The sequence below is a fragment of the Carcharodon carcharias genome, chromosome 35 (genome assembly GCF_017639515.1).
Source record: "Carcharodon carcharias isolate sCarCar2 chromosome 35, sCarCar2.pri, whole genome shotgun sequence".
Lineage (NCBI taxonomy): Eukaryota > Metazoa > Chordata > Chondrichthyes > Lamniformes > Lamnidae > Carcharodon > Carcharodon carcharias.
In genome coordinates, this window is record NC_054501.1 from 7,355,221 (window position 1) to 7,378,683 (window position 23,463).

General features: G+C 58.7%; 1 protein-coding gene across 4 annotated transcripts in view; it reads left to right on the forward strand.

Annotated features, from left to right (window-relative positions):
- The window catches only part of hcfc1b (host cell factor C1b), a 124,102-nt gene that overhangs the window by 47,114 nt on the left and 53,525 nt on the right, over nucleotides 1-23,463 (forward strand). For all 4 annotated transcript variants that reach the window (XM_041179634.1, XM_041179633.1, XM_041179636.1 and 1 more), the window contains 12 exons: nucleotides 633-717; nucleotides 2,346-2,452; nucleotides 3,558-3,737; nucleotides 4,564-4,899; nucleotides 5,879-6,051; nucleotides 7,438-7,644; nucleotides 8,703-8,921; nucleotides 10,907-11,011; nucleotides 12,252-12,480; nucleotides 16,309-16,451; nucleotides 18,997-19,135; nucleotides 23,223-23,425. In XM_041179634.1, the coding sequence (XP_041035568.1) occupies nucleotides 633-717; nucleotides 2,346-2,452; nucleotides 3,558-3,737; nucleotides 4,564-4,899; nucleotides 5,879-6,051; nucleotides 7,438-7,644; nucleotides 8,703-8,921; nucleotides 10,907-11,011; nucleotides 12,252-12,480; nucleotides 16,309-16,451; nucleotides 18,997-19,135; nucleotides 23,223-23,425 (2,126 nt within the window). The remainder of the gene's footprint in view (nucleotides 1-632; nucleotides 718-2,345; nucleotides 2,453-3,557; nucleotides 3,738-4,563; nucleotides 4,900-5,878; nucleotides 6,052-7,437; nucleotides 7,645-8,702; nucleotides 8,922-10,906; nucleotides 11,012-12,251; nucleotides 12,481-16,308; nucleotides 16,452-18,996; nucleotides 19,136-23,222; nucleotides 23,426-23,463) is intronic.

Consider the following 23,463-nt stretch of genomic DNA (forward strand, 5'->3'; position numbering starts at 1 on the left):
GGAGTGTTTGATGGGGACGGTGTAGAGGAAGCTTTACTCTGTATCTAACCCCGTGCTGTACCTGTCCTGGGAGTGTTTGATGGGGACGGTGTAGAGAGAGAGCTTTACTCTGTATCTAACCCCGTGCTGTACCTGTCCTGGGAGTGTTTGATGGGGACAGTGTAGAGAGAGAGCTTTACTCTGTATCTAACCCCGTGCTGTACCTGTCCTGGGAGTGTTTGATGGGGACGGTGTAGAGGGAGCTTTACTCTGTATCTAACCCCGTACTGTACCTGTCCTGGGAGTGTTTGATGGGGACGGTGTAGAGAGAGAGCTTTACTCTGTTGATTCAGGAGAAACTTTCAGAACATTTGAACGGGATATCTCTGTGGTGTTATGGGGAAAGAGCAAGGGAATGGGGCTAACCAACTAGCCCTTTCAAACGCGATGACTTTAGCGCGATGGGCTGAGTGGCCTCCTTTTGTGCTGTGAGATTCTTTAATGGGCTTGGTAGTTGCCATCGAGGAGTCCGAATGATGAGGAGCGCCCGTTGCACTGAGGGGTGTCGGTGGGGCTGTTGCAGCCACAGGATCGAGATGTTTCAGTTCTGCTGCAGAGACTGGGACCTTTTGACTTGATTTCCTGTCTTTCAGATACACTAACCTGGAACAAACCTAACGTGAACGGTGTCTCCCCACTTCCACGCAGTCTGCACTCTGCCACCACTGTTGAAAACAAGTAAGTGGACGGCTTGCTGTCGGGCAGTGGGTCTTGAAGCCTAGAGTTTTTGGTCCTTAGAATCAGCTCCCACCCTCCTTGTGGCCCTGCCCCCTTCACCTTCCCACTGCTCCCATTGCCACCTCGTGTTCTTCGATGCTGGTGGGTTGGCATTCATGGCCTTTGTCAATTGTATGCCAGCTGCTTTTAGTTATGTACAGGTTTAGGTTTCACTTGAGAGAGAGAGAGACACTTGCTGAAACTGTGGGCGATTGAGTTAGGAGGTGCATGCTTGTAACCTTTCGCTCTGCAAATAAATGTTTGATTGAGTTAAGATTGACTCAGTACCATCCTTCACCATTGGGCTCTCTGTTATGGAACAGCCTTGTCCTCCACTTTTCCTGTGCTACAGAATCCTCCCCGCCCCTTCTGTCAATCAATTCCAAGCTGGTTGGTGAAGCTAAAGCCAGGATACAGAGCTTTTTCTTCACTCAGAGGGTTTATTGCCTTGTTCAGCCTCGTAGCTCTTCCCTCCCGCCCAGTGTCCCGGCTGTCTTCTACTTATACTCTTTTCAAGCCCAAAAATAAACTGATTAACAAACTGACAGCCCCTTAAAGGGGCACTGTGACAGAAATCACCCCTTAAAGGGACACTGTGACAAAAATCACCCCTTAAAGGGGCACTGTGACAAAAATTTAAAGGGAACTTAAAAACTTAAAAATGTTTTTCCCGGGGCTGACGATGCAGCCCAGCCCCTGCGGTGCCCACAAGGTCGTGTGACTGACTTGGTTTATTGTCCCCTATCTATACTGAGTATACTGATTAAAAAAAAATTAAACAGATTAAGCAATTTTAAAAAGCTGATTAAACAAATTGCTAGCCTTTTGAAGGGCATTGTAACAGAAACACAGAATTTGAAAGGAAACTTTTCGAATGAAATTAAAATGTCGCTTTGGCGGGGGGGGTGCTGAGGAAGCACTCCAGCCGCGCACACCCCCCCCCCCCCCCCCCCCGTGGTGTCGGCTGGCTGTGGAACTGACTCTGTTTGTGCCGCCTATTTATACGTGCTCAAAGCACTTAATTAAGCAATGCCCTTCACCCCATTTATTTTAACTATATAAATAACGTACCTTTAACCACCCTGCCTCCCTTTGATCAAAGTTGCCTTTCGATAGTGCTCAGTCATTGTATACACAGAGCAGCAGATAGCCAAAGCATCAGGACCTGAAAGGGGTAGGAGGTAGGGGCGTTGGGGGGTGGTGATGGGGAGAGGAGGGATTTCAGAGCTTCATCTTGAGCCCTGCGTTGGCGCTTTTCGCTCCTGGCGAGGGCTTTCCTCTTCGATCCAAGAGTGACTTACCTTGCGCAGAGAGTGGTGAGAATGTGGAACTCACTCCCACGGGGAGTGGCAGAGGTGAATCGTGTCGATGTGTTTGAGGCGGTGGTGGGGGAGAGGCTGGGTCAACACGTGAGGGAGAAATTAATAGAAGGATATGGGGATGGGGGAAAGAGATGAGGGGTTGGGGGGTGTGGGGGAAGGGGGTGGGAGGAGCTCATGTGGAGCATGAACACCGGCGCAAACGAGATGGGCCAAGTGGTCTGCTTCTGTGGTGTAAAATCCGATAGAATTCTGTTTCCTCCATGGCAGAATGTACGTTTTTGGAGGCTGGGTCCCGTTAGTCATGGATGATGTCAAGGTGGCAACGCACGAGAAAGAATGGAAGTGTACCAACACGCTGGCCTGTCTGAACCTGGGTACGTACAGCTGCCTCTTTTTCTTTCTCTCTCTCTCTCTCTGCCTCTTTTGTTCTCTTTCCCTCCCTCCCTCCCCCTCCCTCCCTCCCCCTCTCTCCCTCCCCCTCCCTCCCTCCCCCCCCTCCCTCTCTCCCTCACCCTCTCTCCCTCACCCTCTCTCCCTCACCCTCTCTCCCTCACCCTCTCTCCCTCACCCTCTCTCCCTCACCCTCTCTCCCTCACCCTCTCTCCCTCACCATCTCTCCCTCACCCTCTCTCCCTCACCCTCTGTCTCTCACCCTCTCTCCCCCACCCTCTCTCCCCCACCCTCTCTCCCCCACCCTCTCTCCCCCACCCTCTCTCCCCCACCCTCTCTCCCCCACCCTCTCTCCCCCACCCTCTCTCCCCCACCCTCTCTCCCCCACCCTCTCTCCCCCACCCTCTCTCCCCCACCCTCTCTCCCCCACCCTCTCTCCCCCACCCTCTCTCCCCCACCCTCTCTCCCCCACCCTCTCTCCCCCACCCTCTCTCCCCACCCTCTCTCCCCCACCCTCTCTCCCCCACCCTCTCTCCCCCACCCTCTCTCCCCCACCCTCTCTCCCCACCCTCTCTCCCCCACCCTCTCTCCCTCCCCCTCCCCATCTCTCCCTCCCCCTCCCCATCTCTCCTCCCCCTCCCCATCTCTCCCTCCCCCTCCCCATCTCTCCCTCCCCCCTCCCCCTCCCCCTCCCCCTCCCCCCTCCCCCCCTCCCCCCCTCCCCCTCTCCCCCCTCCCCCCCCTCCCCCTCTCCCCCTCTCCCTCTCCCTCTCCCTCTCCCTCTCCCTCCCTCCCCCCCCTCCCCCTCCTCCCCCTCCCCCTCTCCCCCTCCCCCTCTCCCCCTCCCCCTCCCCCTCTCCCCCTCTCCCCCTCCCCCTCCCCCTCTCCCCCTCTCCCCCTCTCCCCCTCTCCCCCTCTCCCCCTCTCCCTCTCCCCCTCCCTCTTCCTGCCCCTCCCCCTCCCTCTCTCCCCCCCCTCTCCCCTCTCCCCAGATGCTGCTAGTGCCTCTGAGTGTTTCCAGCATCTTTTTATGAATATTATTTGTAAAATACACTCTCGCCTTCCTTTCACCGCCCCCGCACCCAACAGACACGATGACCTGGGAGCCCGTCATCATGGACGCGCAGGAGGACAACCTCCCCCGAGCTCGGGCCGGCCACTGCTCAGTGGCCGTCAACTCCCGTCTCTACATCTGGAGCGGGAGGGATGGGTATCGCAAAGCCTGGAACAACCAGGTGTGCTGCAAGGACCTGTGGTACCTGGAGACAGGTAGGTAGAAGCAGAATCCCTTCCTGCTCTCTCTCTTTCTCTCTCTCTCTTTTCCTCTCACTCACAATTGCACTCCTCTCTCTCTCTCCCACCCCCCTCTCTCTCTGGCACCCCCGCTCTCGCTCTCTTTCTCTGGCGCCCCGCTCTCTCTCTCTCTGGCGCCCCCGCTCTCTCTCGCTCGCTCTCTCTCTCTCTGGCGCCCCCGCTTTCTCTCTCTCTCTCTCTCTCTCTCTCTCTCTCTCTCTGGCGCCCCCGCTCTCTCTCTCTCTGGCGCCCCTGTTCTCTTGCGCTCGCTCTCTCTCGTGCACTCTCTGTCTCACTCTGGCACTCTCTCTCTCTTTTTCTGGTGCCCCCGCGCGCGCGTTCTCTCTCTCTCTCTCTGTGGCGCCCCTGCTCGCTCTCTCTCTCTCTCTCTTTCTCTGGCATCCCCGCTCTCTCTCTGGCACCCCCTGCGCACATGCATCTCTCTCTCTTTCGCTCTCTCTCTCTCTCGTGCCCCTGCTCTCTCTGACTGTTTTCCCCCACTCCATCCCTGGCTGGAGAGTCTAAAACACTAGGGGGGGTGGGGGGGCGGGGGCTGGTTGGTCACGGTACAGGATAATGGGTCAGGCCATTTTCCACTGAGATGAGGAGAACTTTCTTCACTCCGAGTGTTGCGAATCTTCGTCATTCTCGAGTCAGTGGAAGGTCAGTCTTCGAATACACTCGCGATGGCGGTCGAGAGACTCAAGAATCTCAGGCTAGAGCAGGAAAGTAACATTGAGGGAGAGGTTCGGCCGAGCTCCTCTTGAATGGCGAAGCTGACTTGTGGCTGTTGTTCTTGCAGAGAGGCCGCCGGCTCCTTCGAGGGTGCAGCTGGTCCGAGCCAATACCAACTCGCTGGAGGTGAGCTGGGGGGCTGTGCCCACCGCCGATTCCTACCTGCTGCAGCTCCAGAAGTACGACATCCCCGCCGCCTCGCCCGCCGCCCACCCGCTGCCTTCCGTGCCCGCCGGCCAGCCCAAGAGCCCGGCCCCCGCCTCGGCCGCCCCCTCGCCCCAGCAGGTGGGCGTCTCGCTCCTGCCGCAGCCGGGGGCGGCCGTCCCCTGCACGTCACCGGTCGCGGCCGCCCTGCCGTCTCCGCAGACCCTGCTGGGCAGTGCCACCGGAGTCCGAGGCCCAGGTGAGTGCGCGCGGTCGACGGCCGCAGGTACGTGGTGGTGGCGTCGGGGCCGCTGGTATTGGGGGGCGGGGGGGAGAACAGTAATGGAGGGGCCGTCGGTGTAGGGGGACAGTAATTGATGGGGCTGCTGGTGTAGGGGGAACAGTAATGGAGGGCGCGCTGGCGTCGGGGGACGGTAATGGAGGGTGCGCTGGCGTCGGGGGACGGTAATGGAGGGTGTGCTGGCGTCGGGGGACGGTAATGGAGGGTGCGCTGGCGTCGGGGGAAGGTAATGGAGGGCGCGCTGGCGTCGGGGGACGGTAATGGAGGGTGCGTTGGCGTCGGGGGACGGTAATGGAGGATGCGCTGGCGTCGGGACGGTAATGGAGGGTGCGCTGGCGTCGGGGAACGGTAATGGAGGGTGTGCTGGCGTTGGGGGACGGTGATGGAGGGTGCGCTGGCGTTGGGGAGACGGTAATGGAGGGTGCGCTGGCGTCGGGGGGACGGTGATGGAGGGTGCGCTGGCGTCGGGGACAGCGATGGAGGGTGCGCTGGCGCCGGGGGGACAGTAATGGAGGGTGCGCTGGCGTTGGGGGGACGGTAATGGAGGGTGCGCTGGTGTTGGGGGGACGGTAATGGAGGGTGCACTGGCGTCGGGGGGGACGGTAATGGAGGGTGCGCTGGCGTTGGGGGGACGGTAATGGAGGGTGCGCTGGCGTCAGGGGACAGCGATGGAGGGTGCGCTGGCGTCCGTGGGGACGGTAACGGAGGGTGCGCTGGCGTCCGTGGGGATGGTGACGGAGGGTGCGCTGGCGTCGGGGGGACGGTGATGGAGGGTGCACTGGCGTCGGGGGGGGGACGGCGATCTTGAGAACCGACCTCTCCCGCCCCTTCCCCCCACATTGTCTTTTCCCCGAACCCATCACCCCACCCCCCCACCCCCTTGAAACCGAGTGATCCGGCATCCTCACCACCCCCCCTACCTTTATTTGCATCGCAGGCACAACGGCAGTCCTGCGGGTGGCCTCGCCTCAGGCGTCCACAGTCCTGTCGAGCGGGACCTCCCTCATCGCCGTGCGGCAGACGGGGACCCAAGGGAAGGTTCCAGGCACCGTGACGTCGTTGCCCACCGGGGTCCGCATGGTGGTGCCAGCCCAGGGCACCCAAGGCATGGTAAGTGGGGGGGGGGGTTTTTTTGTTTTTCTTTTTGCCTCGACTTTCCGGTGCCTCTGCCCCGGCTCCAGCTAATTTTTCTCGGCGTGCGTCGGAGATCTGCTCTACAGCGCGGGCCCCCCTTTGGAACCTCTTGTGGGGCTTCTCACCCATTGGTAATTTAACAGGAGCTGAACTCTCCGGACCCTCCTTCGTGTGCCCTCCAGAAAAAGAGGGGACGGGGTATAAAAGTGGGGAATCCTTGCTACAACCGGACAGGGCGTTGGTGAGGCCGCTCCTGGGGCTCTGTGGACAAGTTCTGGTCTCCTTACTTAAGGAGGGACAGACTCGCGTCGGAAGCCATTCAGAGGAGGTTCACTCGGCTGATTCCTGGGACGAAGGGGGTTTGTCTGATGGGGAAAGTTCGAGCAGGTTGGGGTCTCTACCCATTGGAGTTTAGAAAAACGAGAGGTGATCTTATTGAAACATGTCAGATTCTGAGGGGAGGGGGGGGTTTGACAGGATGGATGCTGAGGCGATGTTTCCCTCCCTCATGGGGGGGATTCTAGAACGAGGGGAGGGGGGGGCACAGTTTCAGAATGAGGGGTCTCCCATCGAAGACAGAGACGAGGGGGAATTTCTTCCCTCAGAGGGTGGTCAGTCTGTAGAATTCCCTCCCCCACCGAGAGCGGCGGGGGTCGGGTCACTGAATATATTTAAGGCCGGGGGAGACAGGTATCTGATCGACGAGGGAGTCGAGGGTTATCGGGAAGTTGTTTGTGGGGGGGGGGGGGTGGCGGTGGGGGAGCAGAGAGGAAAGTGGAGTTGAGGCCACAGTCAGATGAGCCGCGATCTTATTGACTGGGGGGTTGGGGGGTGTTAGCAGGCTCGATGAGCTGAATGGCCTCCTCCTGCTTTTATCCAGTGGAGTCCGCAGCCCAGTAGGTAACGGTGCTTCGGATGCTTATTTGAAGATGAGGATTTCCTCCTCTGCCAACCTTCCAAGGCAGTGAGTTCCTGACCCCCTCCCCGCCACCACCCTCTGGGTGAAAGAAAGTTTCCCCACCCCTCCCCCCAAACTGCTCTCCACCTCGGCCCTGGACGCGCAGCAGCACCGGCCTCAGGTAGAGGCGTGATCGGCGCCCTTCGGCTGAAGCGTGGGTCAGGAGCCGGCCGGCGGTCCCTGCCTCCTCTCGTCGGCGAGCCTTGCCGCGGAGGTCCTGGCTGGGGGCGGTTAATGGAGGTCCGCCTGCGCCCAGTGGCGCTGGCCAGACTCTCCAGCTGGCGTTGGCGCTCGCTCGCTCGCTTGCCTCTCAACCTGGGCGTGGGATGCGCATTTCCCCCGAATTCACCCTCTCTCTCTCTCTCTCTCCTTCCTTCTCGGACCCCCCCCCCCCACCGGCGCAGGCGATGGGCGGCAACACGCAGATGAGTGGGATGGCGGCGCTGGCGGCGGCTGCGGCGGCCACGCAGAAGATCTCGCCCACCGCCGCCACCACCACCACCATCTCCACCGTGCTCGGCGTCCCAGGCTCGACGATGGTCAAGACTGTGGCCGTTGCTCCAGGCTCCACGCTGCCGGCGACAGTCAAGATGGCGTCCTCTCCCATAATGGTACGTAGAGAGCGCTCGGGCTCGGGCTCGGGCTTTTGTGTTTGTCTGCGTGGGCCGGGGCGTCTGCCTCTCTTCCCAAACCGTGCTCGGGACGCGGGGGGCTGGCCGGGCCCAGCACTTATTGCCCATCCCTAACTGCCCCCTCGAGAAGGTGGTGCCACCCTGAACTCGTGCACCCCGCGTGGCGTAGGTACGCCCACCGCGCTGTTAGGGAGGGAGTTCCAGGGTTTTGACCCAGCGACGGTGAAGGAACGGCCGATATGTTTCCAAGTCGGGATGGTGAGTGGCTCGGAGGGGAACTTGCAGGTGGTGGGGTTCCCCGTGTGTCTGCTGCCCTCGTCCTTCTAGGTGGTAGAGGTTGTGTCCTTCTAGGTGGTAGAGGTGGTGGGTTTGGGCGGTGCTGTTGAAGGAGCCTTGGCGAGTTGCTGCAGTGCATCTTGTAGATGGTACACACACTGCTGCCCCTGTGCGTCGGTGGTGGAGGGAGTGAATGTTTGTGGACGGGGTGCCGATCAAGCGGGGGCTGCTTTGTCCTGGACGGTGTCGAGCTTCTTGAGTGTTGTGGGAGCTGCAACTCATCCAGGCAAGTGGGGAGTGTCCCATCACACTCCTGACTTGTGCCTTGTAGATGGTGGACAGGCTTTGGGGGGAGTCAGGAGGTGAGTTACTCTCCGCAGGATTCCCAGCCTCTGAGCTGCTCTTGTAGCCACAGTGTTTATATGGCTGGGCCCAGTTCAGTTTCTGGTCAACGGTAACCCCCAGGATGTTGAGAGTGGGGGGATTCAGTGATGGTGATGCCATTGAATGTCACGGGGGCGATGGTTAGATTCTCTCTTGTTGGAGGTGGTCATTGCCTGGCACTGGTGTGGCGCCAATGTTACTTGCCACTTAGCTGCCCAAACCAGAATATTAGCCAGGCCTTGCTGCACGTGGGCTTCAGTACCTGGGGAGCCGTGAACGGCACTGAAGGCCGTACAGTCGTCAGCGAGTGGTGTAGGCCTGTGTGTGCATGCACGCTAACCTTTACATGTCGCATTTACTCCTTCCCCTTCCGCCAGGTGAGCAACCCAGCCACGCGGATGTTGAAGACAGCAGCGGCTCAGGTAGGGACTTCGAGCACGGCTGGAACGCCCATGCGGCCGATCATAACCGTTCACAAGTCCGGCACGGTGACTGTGGCTCAGCAGGCACAAGTGGTGACCACGGTGGTGGGAGGGGTGACTAAAACCATCACGCTGGTGAAGAGCCCTATCTCTATGGCTGGTGGAAGTGCACTGGTAACTATCACCCTCCTTGGCTTTTGTCTCTGTCTCTCACTCCCTCCCTCCCTCTGCCTCGGCCCCCCTCCCCTCCCCTCCCAACCTCCCTCCTTCTGCCTCGGCCCCCCTCCCCTCCCCTCCCTCCCTAAGCCTCGACCCTCTTCCCCTCCCCTCCCTCCCTAGGCCTCGACCCTCTTCCCCTCCCCTCCCTCCCTCTGCCTCGACCCTCTTCCCCTCCCCTCCCTCCCTCTGCCTCGACCCTCTTCCCCTCCCCTCCCTCCCTAGGCCTCGACCCTCTTCCCCTCCCCTCCCTCCCTCCCTCCCTCCCTAGGCCTCGACCCTCTTCCCCTCCCCTCCCTCCCTAGGCCTCGACCCTCTTCCCCTCCCCTCCCTCCCTCCCTCCCTAGGCCTCGACCCTCTTCCCCTCCCCTCCCTCCCTAGGCCTCGACCCTCTTCCCCTCCCCTCTGCCTCGGCCCTCCTCCCCTTCCTCCCTCCCTCCCTCTGCCTCGGCCTCCCTCCCTCTGCCTCGGCCCTCCTCCCCTCCCTCTCTCCATCTGCCTTGGCCCTCTTTCCCTCCCTCCCTCTTTCCCTCCCTCTGCCTCGGCTCTCTCCCCCTCTCTGGGCACCCCCCCCGCCCCACCACCACCACTCACGCTCGCTCTCGCTCTCTCTCTCCCCCTCCCTGGTCCTCCCCTCCCCTCTGTCTGCCTCCCCCCATCCCTCTCCCCAAATCTGATTCTCTGTCTCTTAGCTTTGGCAGAATGAGTGATTTATCATTAAGGCTTGGACATGTCTCTTCTCTTGTAAGTGTTCTGTACCGTGAATTGGAAAGGCTGCTGCGGCTGGCAGTTCTCGAGTGCATAGTGAGGCCCCACAAACCAACCCGTGACACACGAGCAGGAGGAGACCGATTCAGCCCCTCCTTGAGCCTGTTGCACACCCACAGGAGATGATCATTCAGCCCCCCCTCCTCAAGCTGTTTCAACCAAGCTTCGAGCGAACATGCCCTCAGCACCTGATTGAAGCTCCCCAAACACAACGCCAGGTTGGACAAACTCCAACTATCTCTGCGTACCGATGATGTCTCTGCCTGGCCGATGTGTCCGTTTTTGAGGCCGGCGCTCCTGATGGTGGCCATTTTTGACACTGGCACTCCTGGTGGCAGCCATTTTTGACCCTGTCGCTCCTGATGGCAGCCATTTTTGACATTGGCGCTCCAGGCAGCAGCCATTTTTGACGCTGTCACTCCCAGCAGTGGCCATTTCTAACACTGGCACTCCTGGCAGTGGCCATTTTTGACGCTGTCGCTTCCGGCAGCGACCATTTTTGACGCTGTCGCTCCCGGCAGCGGCCATTTTTGACGCTGTCGCTCCCGGCAGTGGCCATTTTTGACGCTGTCGCTCCCAGCGGTGGCCATTTTTGACGCTGTCGCTCTTGGCGGTGGCCATTTTTGACGCTGTCGCTCCCGGCGGTGGCCATTTTTGACGCTGGCACTCCTGGCGGCGGCCATTTTTGATGCTGTTGCTCCTGTTGGCGGACATTTTTTGACACTGTCGCTCCCAGCGGCGGCCATTTTTGATGCTGTTGTTCCCGGCAGCAGCCATTTTTGACACTGTCGCTCTTGGCGGTGGCCATTTTTGACACCGGCACGCCAGACGGCGGCCATTTTTGATGCTGTCACTCCCAGCGGCGGCCATTTTTGACACTGGCACTCCCGGCGGTGGCCATTTTTGACGCCGTCAATCCTGGCGGTGGTGCCCATCTTCGATGATGTCAGCAGTCGGCCGCGCGCACGATGCCATTGAGAATTGCTGCCGCTCGATGATCTTCACAGTTGAAGCGAAGGCGGCGTTAACATGCCGCTTGAAGTTTCAGTGAGGTCCCCCCATCCCGCAAAGGGTGTTTTGTCCGATGGACTGGTGAAATCCTAGCATTCCCCTGCACGGTCTCCCCTCTGCTAATCGTGTGTTTTTGTTTCTCTCCCTCTCCGCCGCTCCTCCAGATCTCCAGCCTGGGCAAGATGGTGTCGCTGGTTCAGACGAAACCCGTCCAGTCGGGAATGGTGACTGGTCAAGCGACATCGAGCCCCGTCACGCAGTACATACAGGTGCGGGTGCGGGGTGCGATGCGCGTCTGCGTTTTGGAAGGAGGGCGTTGAGCCGTGTGTGGAAGAGAGAGAAAGCGTTTGCCTTTCAGCCCCTCGCGGGGCACCCTCGAGCACTTCACGGCCAATGAAAATGAGGTTTCTTTTTTGTTCTGTTGTCGGAAATGCGAATTTGCGCACAGCAAGAGCCCACAACGTCGTCATGCCCCGTCTTACGTTTCTATTTGACGAGGATGTGGTCGCGCTGGAGGGGGGCTCAGAGGAGATTCACCAGGACGTTGCCTGGGGTTGAAACATTTAAGTTATGAAGAGAGGTTGGATAGACTTGGGTTGTTTTCGTTGGAGCAGAGAAGACTGAGGGGCGACCTGATCGAGGTGTACAAGATTATGAGGGGCATGGACAGGGTGGAAAGGGAGCAGCTGTTCCCCCTTAGTTGAAGGGTTAGTCACGAGGGGGCATGAGTTCAAGGTGAGGGGCAGGAGGTTTAGGGGGAGGGATGTGAGGAGAAACTTTTTTACCCAGAGGGTGGTGACGGTCTGGAATGCGCTGCCTGGGAGGGTGGTGGAGGCGGGTTAGCCTCACATCCTTTAAAAAGTACCTGGATGAGCACTTGGCAGCGTCATAACATTCAAGGCTATGGGGCCAAGTGCTGGTCAATGGGGCGAGGGTAAGTAGGTCAGGTGTTTCTCAGGTGTCGGTGCAGACTCGATGGGCCGAAGGGCCTCTTCTGCACTCTGTGATTCTGTGCAGCGTTGTCGGTTGAGGGGTAAATTCTAGGCCCCTGGACATAAGGGTGAACTCCCACTTTGTGGGAGCGGCTGTGGGAGCTCTTACACCCGCTTGGGTGGCTAGACAGGGCTGTCTGTGCTTGTGACAGCCTGTCTGAAATGCAGTAGCCCCCGACAGTGTGGCCACCCCCTCGATGCCGGCCCCTCGGCGGTGCAGAACGCCCTCGGGGCTGCACCTCCGGCAACGCGGCTCTCCCTCGGCACTGCATTGGAAGTGTCGGCTCGGAACAAGCAGCGTGGGGTCCTGGAGTGGGGATTAAACCCCACCGGCCCCTGACCCGGAGTTGAGAGCGTGACTCGCTGAACCTAATGTGTCCAGAGCTATTTGTCCTTGCTAAGCGGAGGATCGTTGCGCGTTAAATCCGAGCGGTCGTCGCCGCTGCTTTTGTGTCTGTTGGTTCGCGGCCAGAACTAACCCTGTGTTTCCCGTGGGCGGGCTGCGGGGAAAACGCAGACCAAAGGCCCCCTCCCCCCAGGGGCCACCATCCTGAAGCTGGTGACGTCGGCTGACGGGAAGCCCACCACCATCATCACCACCACGCAGGCGGGAGGAGCCGCCGTGTCCAAGCCCACCATCCTTGGCATCAGCAGCATGTCGCCCAACGCCGCCAGCAAGCCTGGCACGACCACCATCATCAAGACCATCCCGGTGTCGGCACTCATGGCTCAGCAGGGGACGGCAGGTAATGGCGAGGGTGATTTGGGGAGTGGGTTCGAGACATGGGGGGTGGGGTGGCAGTTAATTAAATCCAAGCGTGTTGGTGAAGCCAAAGCCAAGACACAGAGATTAGTGACTTTGTTCAACCTCATAGCTCTCCTCTCCCACCCAGTGTCCCAACCATCCCCTATTTGTACTCTTTTTAAAACCAAATTGCACATATAAACTGACGAACAAAGTAAAGGGCCACTGTAACAAAATGCAGAATTTTTCGAGGAGACTTAATAAATTTGAGATGTTATTACCTGGGCTGATAATCTTTTAAATGAAACCAATTAAACCAAATCAACAAAATTGGGATAAATCAGGCACAGCCCCTAATTCAGGTCAGCTGTAAAACCAAGGACAAAATTTAAAGGAACCTTACAAACTTTAAATCAAAATGTGATTAAAGGGGTCAACAAAACACCCCAGTCCCCGCGGTACCCACCGAGCACGGAAGGCTTACCTGGGCTGATGATGCACTCCAGCCCCTCTGACGCCCACTGTGGTTGTGGAAGGCCCCTGCGTCCCCAATTCGTACTCTATCTATGAACTCAGAACAATTAATCGAATTAACTTAAGTGGCAGCCTCTTGAAGGCCAGCTGTAACGAAGGATAAGGATTTAAAGGGAACTTAAGAAACGAAAACAAAATGTCATTCCTGAGGCTGATAATGCACTCCAGCCTCTGCAGCACCCACCTGTAAAGGCCTCCATGACCCCTATTTGTAACTCTTGATGAGTTAAAACAATTAAACTAAATTAACAAAATTAGGATAAATCAGGCACAGCCCCTATTTCATGTCAGCTGTAAAACCAAGAACAAAGTTTAAAGGAAACTTACAAACTTTAAACCAAAATGTGATTAAAGGGGTCAATAAAGCACCCCAGTCCCCGCGGTGTCCACCGAGCACGGAAAAGTACTTATTTAAACAATGCCCTTCACCTGTGTATTGTAATATAATTAACCTGCTATTAACAGGGGTTTCTTGGTAGGAGCATAAGAAATAGGAGCCAGAGGAGACCATTCGGCCCCTCGATTCTTCTCCACCATTCAAAAAAAAACTTCCACCTCAACTCCTCTTCCCATGCCTTCCCCCCATCTCTTCATTCCCTTGCCCTTCAAAACTCCTCTTGACCCTCCAAACTCCCTCGACTGTCAGTCTTCAGTGCAATCTGACCATCCGCAGCCCTCTGACCCCTGTCTGAGGTGAGGCCCAGTTGGTAGTACGCTTGCCCCTGAATCACGAGGTTCCAAGTTACGGGAGATGGCGGCCTCGTGGCATTGTCACTGGGCTAGCAATCCAGAGGCCCAGGCTCCGGGGGTGGGGGGGGACACGGGTTCAGATCCCACCAGGGCCGCTGGTGGTATTTAAATTCAGCGAGTAAACCTGGAGTGGAAAGCCAGTCTCAGTGATGGCGACCGCGGAACTATCACCGGTTGTCGTTAAAAACCCCATAGAGTTAATTGGTGTCCCTTTAAGAAGGAAGCCTGTCGTCCTTGCCCGGGTCTGGTCTGGCCTACACGTGACTCCAGACCCCACGGCAACACGGTCGACTCTTCACTGCGCCCACCCCCCCACCCTGAAATGGCCGGGCCGGACGCTCGGTTCAAGGGACAATTAGGGACGGGCAAGAAATGCCGGTCTTGCGCCCACATCCCGTGAACGGGCGTTTTTAAAAAAAAAAATCCAGTTCCGCTTCTGGGAGAGAAGAAGGAAACCGAGGTTGACGCTGAGGTGCGGTGCTGAGGGAGGGGATCTCGAGTCCCCCCACCCCGGTGAAGCACCACTGGCGGACAAATGAGCCGAGGGACCTCCATCAGGCGGAGGTGGGGGGGACACCATCTATGAGTGCAGACCGTGTGCGAAGTGATCTGCGGAGCGATGCGGAACGCTCCCCGGCTCCTCTGGTTTTACGAGAGCCCCAGAGATTGGCAACCCTCCGAGCGAAGAAATTCCCCTCCTCCTCCCCCCCCACCCCCACCCTCCTCGGTCTGAAATGGCCGACCCTACATTCTGAGACTGTGACCCCCTCCTCCTCGGTCTGAAATGGCCGACCCTACGTTCTGAGACTGTGACCGCCCCCCCCCCCAAGCCCCTGTGTTCCACACGCTCCGGCCAGGGGAAAACAGCCTCACGCGTCGACTCCGTCCAGACCCCGATGACTTTCACATTCCGACGGGATCCCCCCCCCCACACCCGCTCGTTCTCCTGAACCCTGTCGGACTCGGGAGCAGCAGCAAGAGGCCATTCGGCCTCTCAAGCCTGCTCCGCCATTCGACAGGTCTGTGGCCGATCTGGTGGTGGCCTCAAGTCCGCGTATTCCGTGCCTGTCCTGGTCCTCCCCACGCCCCCACCCCCACCCCCATCCCCGTCGGCTCCCCTGTTGATCAGAAACCTGCCCAACTCGGCCTCGAATATATTCGATGAGCCAGCCTCCACTGCTGTCCGGGGAAGAGGATTCTACATACTGACGAGAATAAAATTTCTCCTCGTCCCTGTCGTAGACCTCTTTCCCTTAAACTGTGTCCCCCGGTTCTAGTCTCTCCCACGCGTGGAAGTACCCTCTTGGTATCTACCCTATCAAATAGGGAATGTCAGCCCATTCTACTCGATCCCCCCTCAGAGGACAGTCTCCTCATCTCGGGTATTGGTTTAGTGAACCTGCTCGGGCAGGTATACCCTTCCTTAGGTAAGAAGGTCAAAGCTGTACTCAGTACTCCAGGCGTAGTCTCACCAATGCCCCGTCCGATTGTAGTAAGACCCCTTCGCTCTTGTACTCCAACCCCTTTGTAACAAAAGTGGGCGTATCATTTGCTCTCCCAATTACCTGCTGTGTCTGTGCGTTAATTTTGTGGTCCCTTGTACAAGGATACTTGGGTCCCTCCTAACACAAGCGTTTCCCGGTCTCTCTCCGTCCGGAAAAACATTTGGCTTTTAAAAAACTTTTTCCCTATCGAGGCGGTCTGGTTGAAACCTGATGAGGAAGGGTCTTCATTAACGGGGATCCTAGTTAACGTGGAAAGGTGGGGGTGGGGGGTAGGAGGGAGGGAGTGTCCTTGCCGATGGCTGAGAAGCCACGATCCATCCTGTCCCTTCCTGACGGATGAGAGATTGGGGAAGTTGAGGTGGGGCTGCTGCCTGCCTGGTTTCTGCTGTGGGTATTCTTCTGCTGAAGAAAAGGGACAAGCTATCGCAGCTTTTCATCTTATACTCTTCAGGACAGGTGCAAGAATGCCAAATTTCATAGCGAACAGCAGTTTATACTCCATGAGAAAAGGGTGCTGATGGGTTGGCACACTGACTCGGATTGGCCAAGGGGGCTGCCATGGGGAATCCGCCTGGGAACTGTTGAACCCCCCCGCCCCGGGCTTTTGTTTGATCCGAAAAAGGCGTAATGCTTGGACGTGTTCCTTTTGCCTGCTGAGGGCAAGCCTCTTGCCTCTGAACGTATGTACCTTCTAGCGAGTGTAAGTGAGCCTGACTGATAACCTTCGGTTGATTATTGGTGCAAATCTTAGCGCACTTGAGATTGTTCAGCAAGTGCTGTCCAATCGCAGAATCACGTCTGCCGTTAGACATTCGTGTTCTGAGTTTTTTTTCTTAGCGCACTTGGGATTGTTCAGCAAGTGTTGTCCAATCGCAGAAGCGCGTCTGCCATTAGATGTTCGTGTTCTGAGCTTTGCAAGCGCGGGCTGGCGGTGCACGGCCACAGCTCTGCTCGCCCTCAGCAGCCGAAGGGACATGCTCATCAGCCCTCGAATTCTGTGCTACCAAACGGGCTATTTGACGTGTTCATTTTAAACCTAGGAGTCACGAGCAACACTGGGATAAAATCTCCGATCACCATATTCACCACCAAGGTGATGACCTCAGGGACGAACAGCCCCGCCAAGATCATCACGGCCGTGCCAAAGATCAGCGGAGGAACAGGCCAGCAAGGGCTGACACAGGTTAGTGCACGTGGAGTTAAAGGTGGAGCAGAGAGGCTCGGCCAAGGGTGGCCTGATGGGCATTTAACATGAGCGGGAAGAGCCGCGCGCAGGTAGGGTGAGCGATGCATGGATCCGGTGGAGAGTATTGAAGCTTAAGTTGCCTTAGTCTCCCAGCACAGGAGGAGGCCATTCAGTCCATCGCGCCTGTGCTGTCCCTTTGGAAGAGTTATTCAATTAGTCCCACAATCCCATCCATCCTCCATCTCCCCATTAAACCCATATTCCTTCCTCGTGTGTTTATCCAGCTTTCCCCTCCCCCCGCTGTCACCTTTAGTGCATCAACTCTATTCGCCTCGACCACTGCCTGTGGGAGCGAGTTCCGCATTCTCACCGCTCTCTGTTTAAAGAAGTCTGTCCCGCAGTCTCCGATTGGATTTGAAAAAAATATTCAGTCACTTATTGCCCATCCCTAATTGCCCTTGCGATGTTGGTGGTGAGCCGCCTTCTTGGGCCACTGCAGTCCATGTACTGCCGGTACATCTACAGCGCTGTTAAGGAGGGAGTTCCAGGATTTTGACCTGGTGACAGTGAAGGAACGGCCGATATATTTCCAAGTCAGGATGTTGAGAGGCTCGGAGGGAAACTTGCAGGTGGTGGTGTTCCCCCATGCGTCTGCTGCCCTTGTCCTTCTAGATGGTAGAGGTGGTGGGTTTGGGCGGCGCTGTCGAAGGAGCCTTGGCGAGTTGCTGCAGTGCGTCTTGTAGATGGTACACACTGCTGCCCCTGTGTGTCGGTGGTGGAGGGAGTGGATGACACCTCATCCAGAAACAGTCAAGCCAGGCTGCTTGGTCCTGGATGGTGTCGAGCTTCTTGAGTGTTGTTGGAGCTACACTCATCCAGGCAAGTGGAGAGTATTCCATCACACTCCTGACTTATGCCTTGTAGATGGTGGACAGGCTTTGGGGAGTCAGGAGGTGAGTTACTTACAGTGACTGCCTTATATTGATGGCCCCTAGTTTTGATCATGCTCATGTGTGTAAATATCTTCACGTCTACCCTCTTAAACTCCCTCATGATTTTATAGTCTTGCCCACGCTTCTGCTCCTTTATGTTATAGGAGGGATATTGCAGCACTGGAGAGGGCGCGGAACAAGTTTCACGAGGGTGATACCAGAAAAGCAAGGTCATAGGTTATCAGGCAAGGCTGAAGAAACTTTCAAAAGGGTTAGGATGTCCTGATAGAGCCTTCGAAATGATGAAAGGATTTGTTAAGAGTAGCTACAGAGAGATTCGTGAAGAAGAGCAAAGCTGGAGGCCATCAGTGTAAGACGGTCACCAAGAAGCCCAATAGGAAACTCAGGAGAAACTCCTTCATTGTGGGGAAAAAAAAGGCATGTGACCAAAGCTTTCCGTCTCGCGTTCATCAGGGCAAACGCAAGAATGCCAAATTTCAGAAGATCACCACAACAATTTATACTGCAGGAGCAAAGGCTGCTGATTGGTCCGGCAAGCCGACACTGATCGGCTGAGGCGCTGCCCTTGGGGAGGCCACGGGGAACTTTTGGCTCCCGGGTAATTCAAAAAAGGGCGCAAGGGCTCGAGCGCGTTCCTTTTGTTCGCAGAGAGCGGGCGTATGAATGTGCGTCACTTCTAGCAGGCGTGAACGAGCTACGGCACGGGCTCGACCGATCGCCCTAAACTGGTCGGCCGGCGGCGCACTTGGGGTTGTTCAGCGGGTGCCGTCCGGTCGCGGAATCGCCCCCCCCCACCCCTCTGACAGTCGGCGTTTTGTTCCTGGCCTTTGGCGAGCGTGGGCCCCGCGCTCTTGCCTGTTACCGGCAACCGATTCGATCTGCCAGGCGCTGGGGACTCAATTTACCCGAAGAGCGGGGGGCGGGGGGGAGAACGTGGAACCGGCTACCCATGGGGGCGCGGTGGGAGTGGTTGAGGTGAATAGTGTTGAAGTGGCGGGGGGGGGGGGTGGGGGGGGGAAGCTGGATAAACACCTCAGAGAGAGGGGGAGTAGAAGGATATGGAGAGGGTGCGGCGGCAGGAGACGGGGGTTTGGGGGAGAATGAGAGAGAATGGCGGAGCACGAAGACCCGCAAATGGCCGGTCGGGCCCACAGGCCTGTCTGTCTCTGTCTCTCTCTCTGCTGCGTGGGCCTGTATTGTTCTGTCAGGTCACCAACCCCACCCCCCCAACCTCCCTGCCGCCTCGTTCCCCCTTTTTAGCAGAGACAAGATTGCCGGCCTGTCCAACCTTGCCTGATGGTTGCCGACCCCTCAGTCGGAGCCTGCGATTGAGAGTATCCGACACGGATTACGGAGCTTGAATGTGCGGAGCACCCACGGCCCTGCGGGGAGGGGTTGGGGGTTGGGGGTGAGATCGATCGCCGCTGAGCCCGTCGGTTTAGATTATTGCTCGGGTTTTATCGTTTTGGGGTGGGGGGGGTGGTGGGGGTGGTGAGGGGTCAGGGATTACCGCGCCCCCGCTGACCCAGTGCTTTTTATTTTCTCCCCCCTCCCCACCACCCCCCCTTTGTCCCCCTTTCCCCCGACAGGTGTTACTGAAAGGGGCCCCGGGGCAGCCCGGCACCATCCTTCGGACGGTCCCTGTCAGCGGCATGCGGCTGGTGACACCGGTGACAGTCTCGGCGGTGAAGCCGGCCGTCACCACGCTGGTGGTCAAAGGCACCACAGGTACGTTCGGAGATTGGAGCCTCGGTCGGTGGGGGGCGGGGGGTCGGGGGAGTTGGAGGTGGGGGGCGAGGGGGGGTTGGCGGGGACGGGGAGGGGGTTTAAAGGCCTCCCCCCCCCCCCCCCCCCCCCCCGCCATTCGACTGAACACACCTACCTCGGCTCCGCTTTCCCTCAGCGTCCAAAAGCCTCTCCCTCCCCCCTTCTCGAGTGTGCCCAGCGTCCGAGAGTCCTCCGGGGTCAAGAATCCCGAAGGTTCCCAACCCTCGGAGTCAAGAAATTTCTCCTCGTCTCAGTCCAAAATGGTTGACCCCCTTATCCTGAGGCTCTGACCCCCCCCCCCCCCCCCCCAACAACCCCTTCCGTGTTCTTGATTCTCCAGCTGGTGTGGGGGGATGGACGGAAGGGGCGGGGGGGAACTGCCCTCAGTGTCGACCCTGTCCGACCCCTCCTTCGGTATTTGATACGTTTCAATGAGATCACCTCTTGTTCTTCTCGGCTCCGAGGGGGAATTGGCCCATTCCACTCGACCTCTCCTCATAAGGCAAATCCCCTCCCTCCTCCCGCGTGGATTTTGGTTGCACTCCCTCTAGGCCGAAGACGTCCTTCCACGGGAAAGGAGGCCACGGTTTCGCGATGTGGCCTCACCGGTGCCCTACTTTGTTTTTTTCCCTTTTCGCTGTCGTTCCCTCGTCGTCAAGTCACCGATAGCGGGACCCCGTTCAGCTTTCCCCTAAGTTTGGAAGCCTTACCCCCTTGACCTGACCAAGCAACCTTGGTTGGAGCCTGCGGGCAGCCTCTGGATCGTGGCTTCCGCGACAGGCTGGCCTTCACTGGTAAAGGGAAAGAAGCCTTGCTTGCACCCATACGCTGCTTTGGCGAGACCACGTCCGGAATAACTCTTGCACAGTTTTGGCCTCCATGTTTAAGGAAGGATATTCTTGCATCGGAGGCGGGTGCAGCGAAGGTTCACTCGATTGGTCCCTGGGATGAGGGGGTTGGGGGTTGTCCTACGACGAGAGTCTGAGTAAATTGGGCCGATGTTCTCTGGAGTTTAGCAGAACGAGAGGCGATCGTGTTGAGACGCACGAGATTCTGAAGGGGTTTGACAGGGTGGGCGTGGAGAGATTGTTTCCCCTGCTCGGTGGTGGGGGGGAGGATCTAAAACACGATGGGACGGCGGGCTGGGGGGGCAGGGCACAGTCTCAGGATAAGGGGCCGATCATTTGGGACTGAGAGGAGGAGAAATTTCTTCACTCGAAGTGTTGTGAATCTCTGGAATTCCCTCTCCCCCAGAGGGTTGTGGATGCGCCGTGGTTGAAGACATTTAAGGCCGGGATAGACGGACTTTTGGTTGCCCAGGGAATCGAGGGATAGGGGGGAGCGGGCGGGAAAGTGGGAGTTGTAGCCCAATTTCAGCCGTGATCATATTAATGGGGTGGGGTGAAGGCCTGAGGGGGCCGAATGGCCTGCTTTGGACTCGAAGGCTCATCACGGGAGGCCGTTGGTCCCATCGAGCCCATACTGGCTCGCTGTAGAGCAGCCCAGTTAGCCCTCTCCCCGAATCCCTGCCTCCTTGTCCAATTCCCTTTGGGAACCGCTCGCTGTCTCTGCTTCGGAGGGCAGCGAGTTAGGGGACGTGATGACTCGTGTTTTTAAGAGAAAAAAACAAGCTCTTCCTCGCATTCCCCCGCACCCCACCCCCCCCCCCCCAACCTAGAATTTGCGCCCTCGCACCCCCCCCCCCTTGCACCATCAGCCAATGGAGATGGTTTTCCCTTGTCTACCTTATCCAAACTTACTATAACCCCGTACACCTCATCTTAACATATTTCCTTCACTCTGGGTTGCTGCAGTAACTTGCTCCCTGGGCTGGATGTGGCAGGGTGGGGTGGGGTTGGGGGTGGCGGATGCAATGTGATTATTCCACGCTGGCTCCTGGCTGTGTTTAACCCTTTCTCTCTTGCTCTCTCCCATCCCCCCCACCCCTCTCTCTCTCTCTCCCCCACTTTCTCTCTCTCCCTCCCTCCCCCTGCGCCCTCCCACCCCCGCGCTCTCCCTCCCTCCCACCCCCGCGCTCTCCCTCCCTCCCACCCCCGCTCTCTCCCTCCCACCTCCGCTCTCTCCCTCCCACCCCCGCGCTCTCCCTCCCTCCCACCCCCGCGCTCTCCCTCCCTCCCACCCCGGCTCTCTCCCTCCCACCCCGGCTCTCTCCCTCCCACCCCGGCTCTCTCCCTCTCACCCCGGCTCTCTCCCTCTCACCCCGGCTCTCTCCCTCTCACCCCGGCTCTCTCCCTCTCACCCCGGCTCTCTCCCTCTCACCCCGGCTCTCTCCCTCTCTCACCCCGGCTCTCTCCCTCTCTCTCCCCGGCTCTCTCCCTCTCTCTCCCCGGCTCTCTCCCTCTCTCTCCCCGGCTCTCTCCCTCTCTCTCCCCGGCTCTCTCCCCGGCTCTCTCCCCGGCTCTCTCCCCGGCTCTCTCCCCGGCTCTCTCCCCGGCTCTCTCCCCGGCTCTCTCCCCGGCTCTCTCCCCGGCTCTCTCCCCCTGCTCTCTCCCCCTGCTCTCTCCCCCTGCTCTCTCCCCCTGCTCTCTCCCCCTGCTCTCTCCCCCTGCTCTCTCCCCCTGCTCTCTCCCCCTGCTCTCTCCCCCTGCTCTCTCCCCTGCTCTCTCTCCCCTGCTCTCTCCCCCTGCTCTCTCCCCCTGCTCTCCTCCCCCTGCTCTCCTCCCCCTGCTCTCCCCCCTGCTCTCTCCCCCCTGCTCTCTCCCCCTGCTCTCTCCCCCTGCTCTCTCCCCCTGCTCTCTCCCCCTGCTCTCTCCCCCTGCTCTCTCCCCTGCTCTCTCCCCCTGCTCTCTCCCCCTGCTCTCTGTCCCCCTGCTCTCTGTCCCCCTGCTCTCTGTCCCCCTGCTCTCTGTCCCCCTGCTCTCTGTCCCCCTGCTCTCTGTGCCCCTGCTCTCTGTGCCACTGCTCTCTGTCCCCCTGCTCTCTCTCCCCCTGCTCTTTCTCTCTCTCTCTCCCCCTGCTCTCTCTCTCTCTCCCCCTGCTCTCTCTCTTTCTCTCTCCCCCTGCTCTCTCTCTTTCTCTCTCTCCCCCTGCTCTCTCTCTCTCTCCCCCTGCTCTCTCTCTCTCTCTCCCCCTGCTCTCTCTCTCTCTCTCTCCCCCTGCTCTCTCTCTCTCTCTCCCCCTGCTCTCTCTCTCTCTCTCCCCCTGCTCTCTCTCTCTCCCTCCCCCTGCTCTCTCTCTCTCTCTCTCCCCCTGCTCTCTCTCTCTCTGTCCCCCTGCTCTCTCTCTCTCCCCCTGCTCTCTCTCTCTCTCTCTCCCCCCCTGCTCTCTCTCTCTCTCCCCCCCTGCTCTCTCTCTCTCTCCCTCTCCCTGCTCTCTCTCTCTCTCTCTCCCCCTGCTCTCTCTCTCTCTCTCTCCCCCTGCTCTCTCTCTCTCTCTCTCTCTCTCCCCCTGCTCTCTCTCTCTCTCTGTCCCCCTGCTCTCTCTCTCTCTGTCCCCCTGCTCTCTCTCTCTCCCTCCCCCTGCTCTCTCTCTCTCTCCCCCTGCTCTCTCTTTCTGTCCCCCTGCTTTCTCTCTCTCTCCCCCTGCTCTCTCTCTCTCTTCCCCTGCTCTCTCTCTCTCTCCCCCTGCTCTCTCTCTCTCTCCCCCGCTCTCTCTCTCTCTCCCCCGCTCTCTCTCTCTCTCTCCCCCCGCTCTCTCTCTCTCTCCCCCTGCTCTCTCTCTCTCTCTGTCCCGCTGCTCTCTCTCTCTCTCTCTCTGTACCCCTGCTCTCTCTCTCTCTCTCTCTCTCTCTCACCCCTGCTCTCTCTCTCCCTCTCTCTCTCTCACCCCTGCTCTCTCTCTCTCTCTCTCTCTCTCTCTGTCACCCTGCTCTCTCTCTCTCTCTCACCCCTGCTCTCTCTCTCTCTCTCTCCCCCTGCTCTCCCTCTCTCTCTCCCCCTGCTCTCTCTCTCTCTCTCCCCCTGCTCTCTCTCTCTCTCCCCCTGCTCGCTCTCTCTCTCTCACCCCTGCTCTCTCTCTCTCTCCCCCGCTCACACTCTCTCCCGCTCTCTCTCTCTCCCTCTCTCTCTGTGCGCTCGCACCATTGCAGGCGTGACCACGCTCGGCACCGTGACCGGCTCCATCGGCGGGACCGCTGGCGTCGGCGGCTCAGCCGCCAGCCTCACCGGCACCGTGGGCACCTTCTCCAGCCAGCTGATCAACCCGGCCGTCATCACCGTCTCCGCGGCGCAGTCCGGCCTGGCGGTGGCCGGCGGCCTCACCAGCACCACCACGCCGTCCGTGGCAATGCAGGTACAGCCAAGCTCCAGCCGGCGGCGAATGTTTGTGTG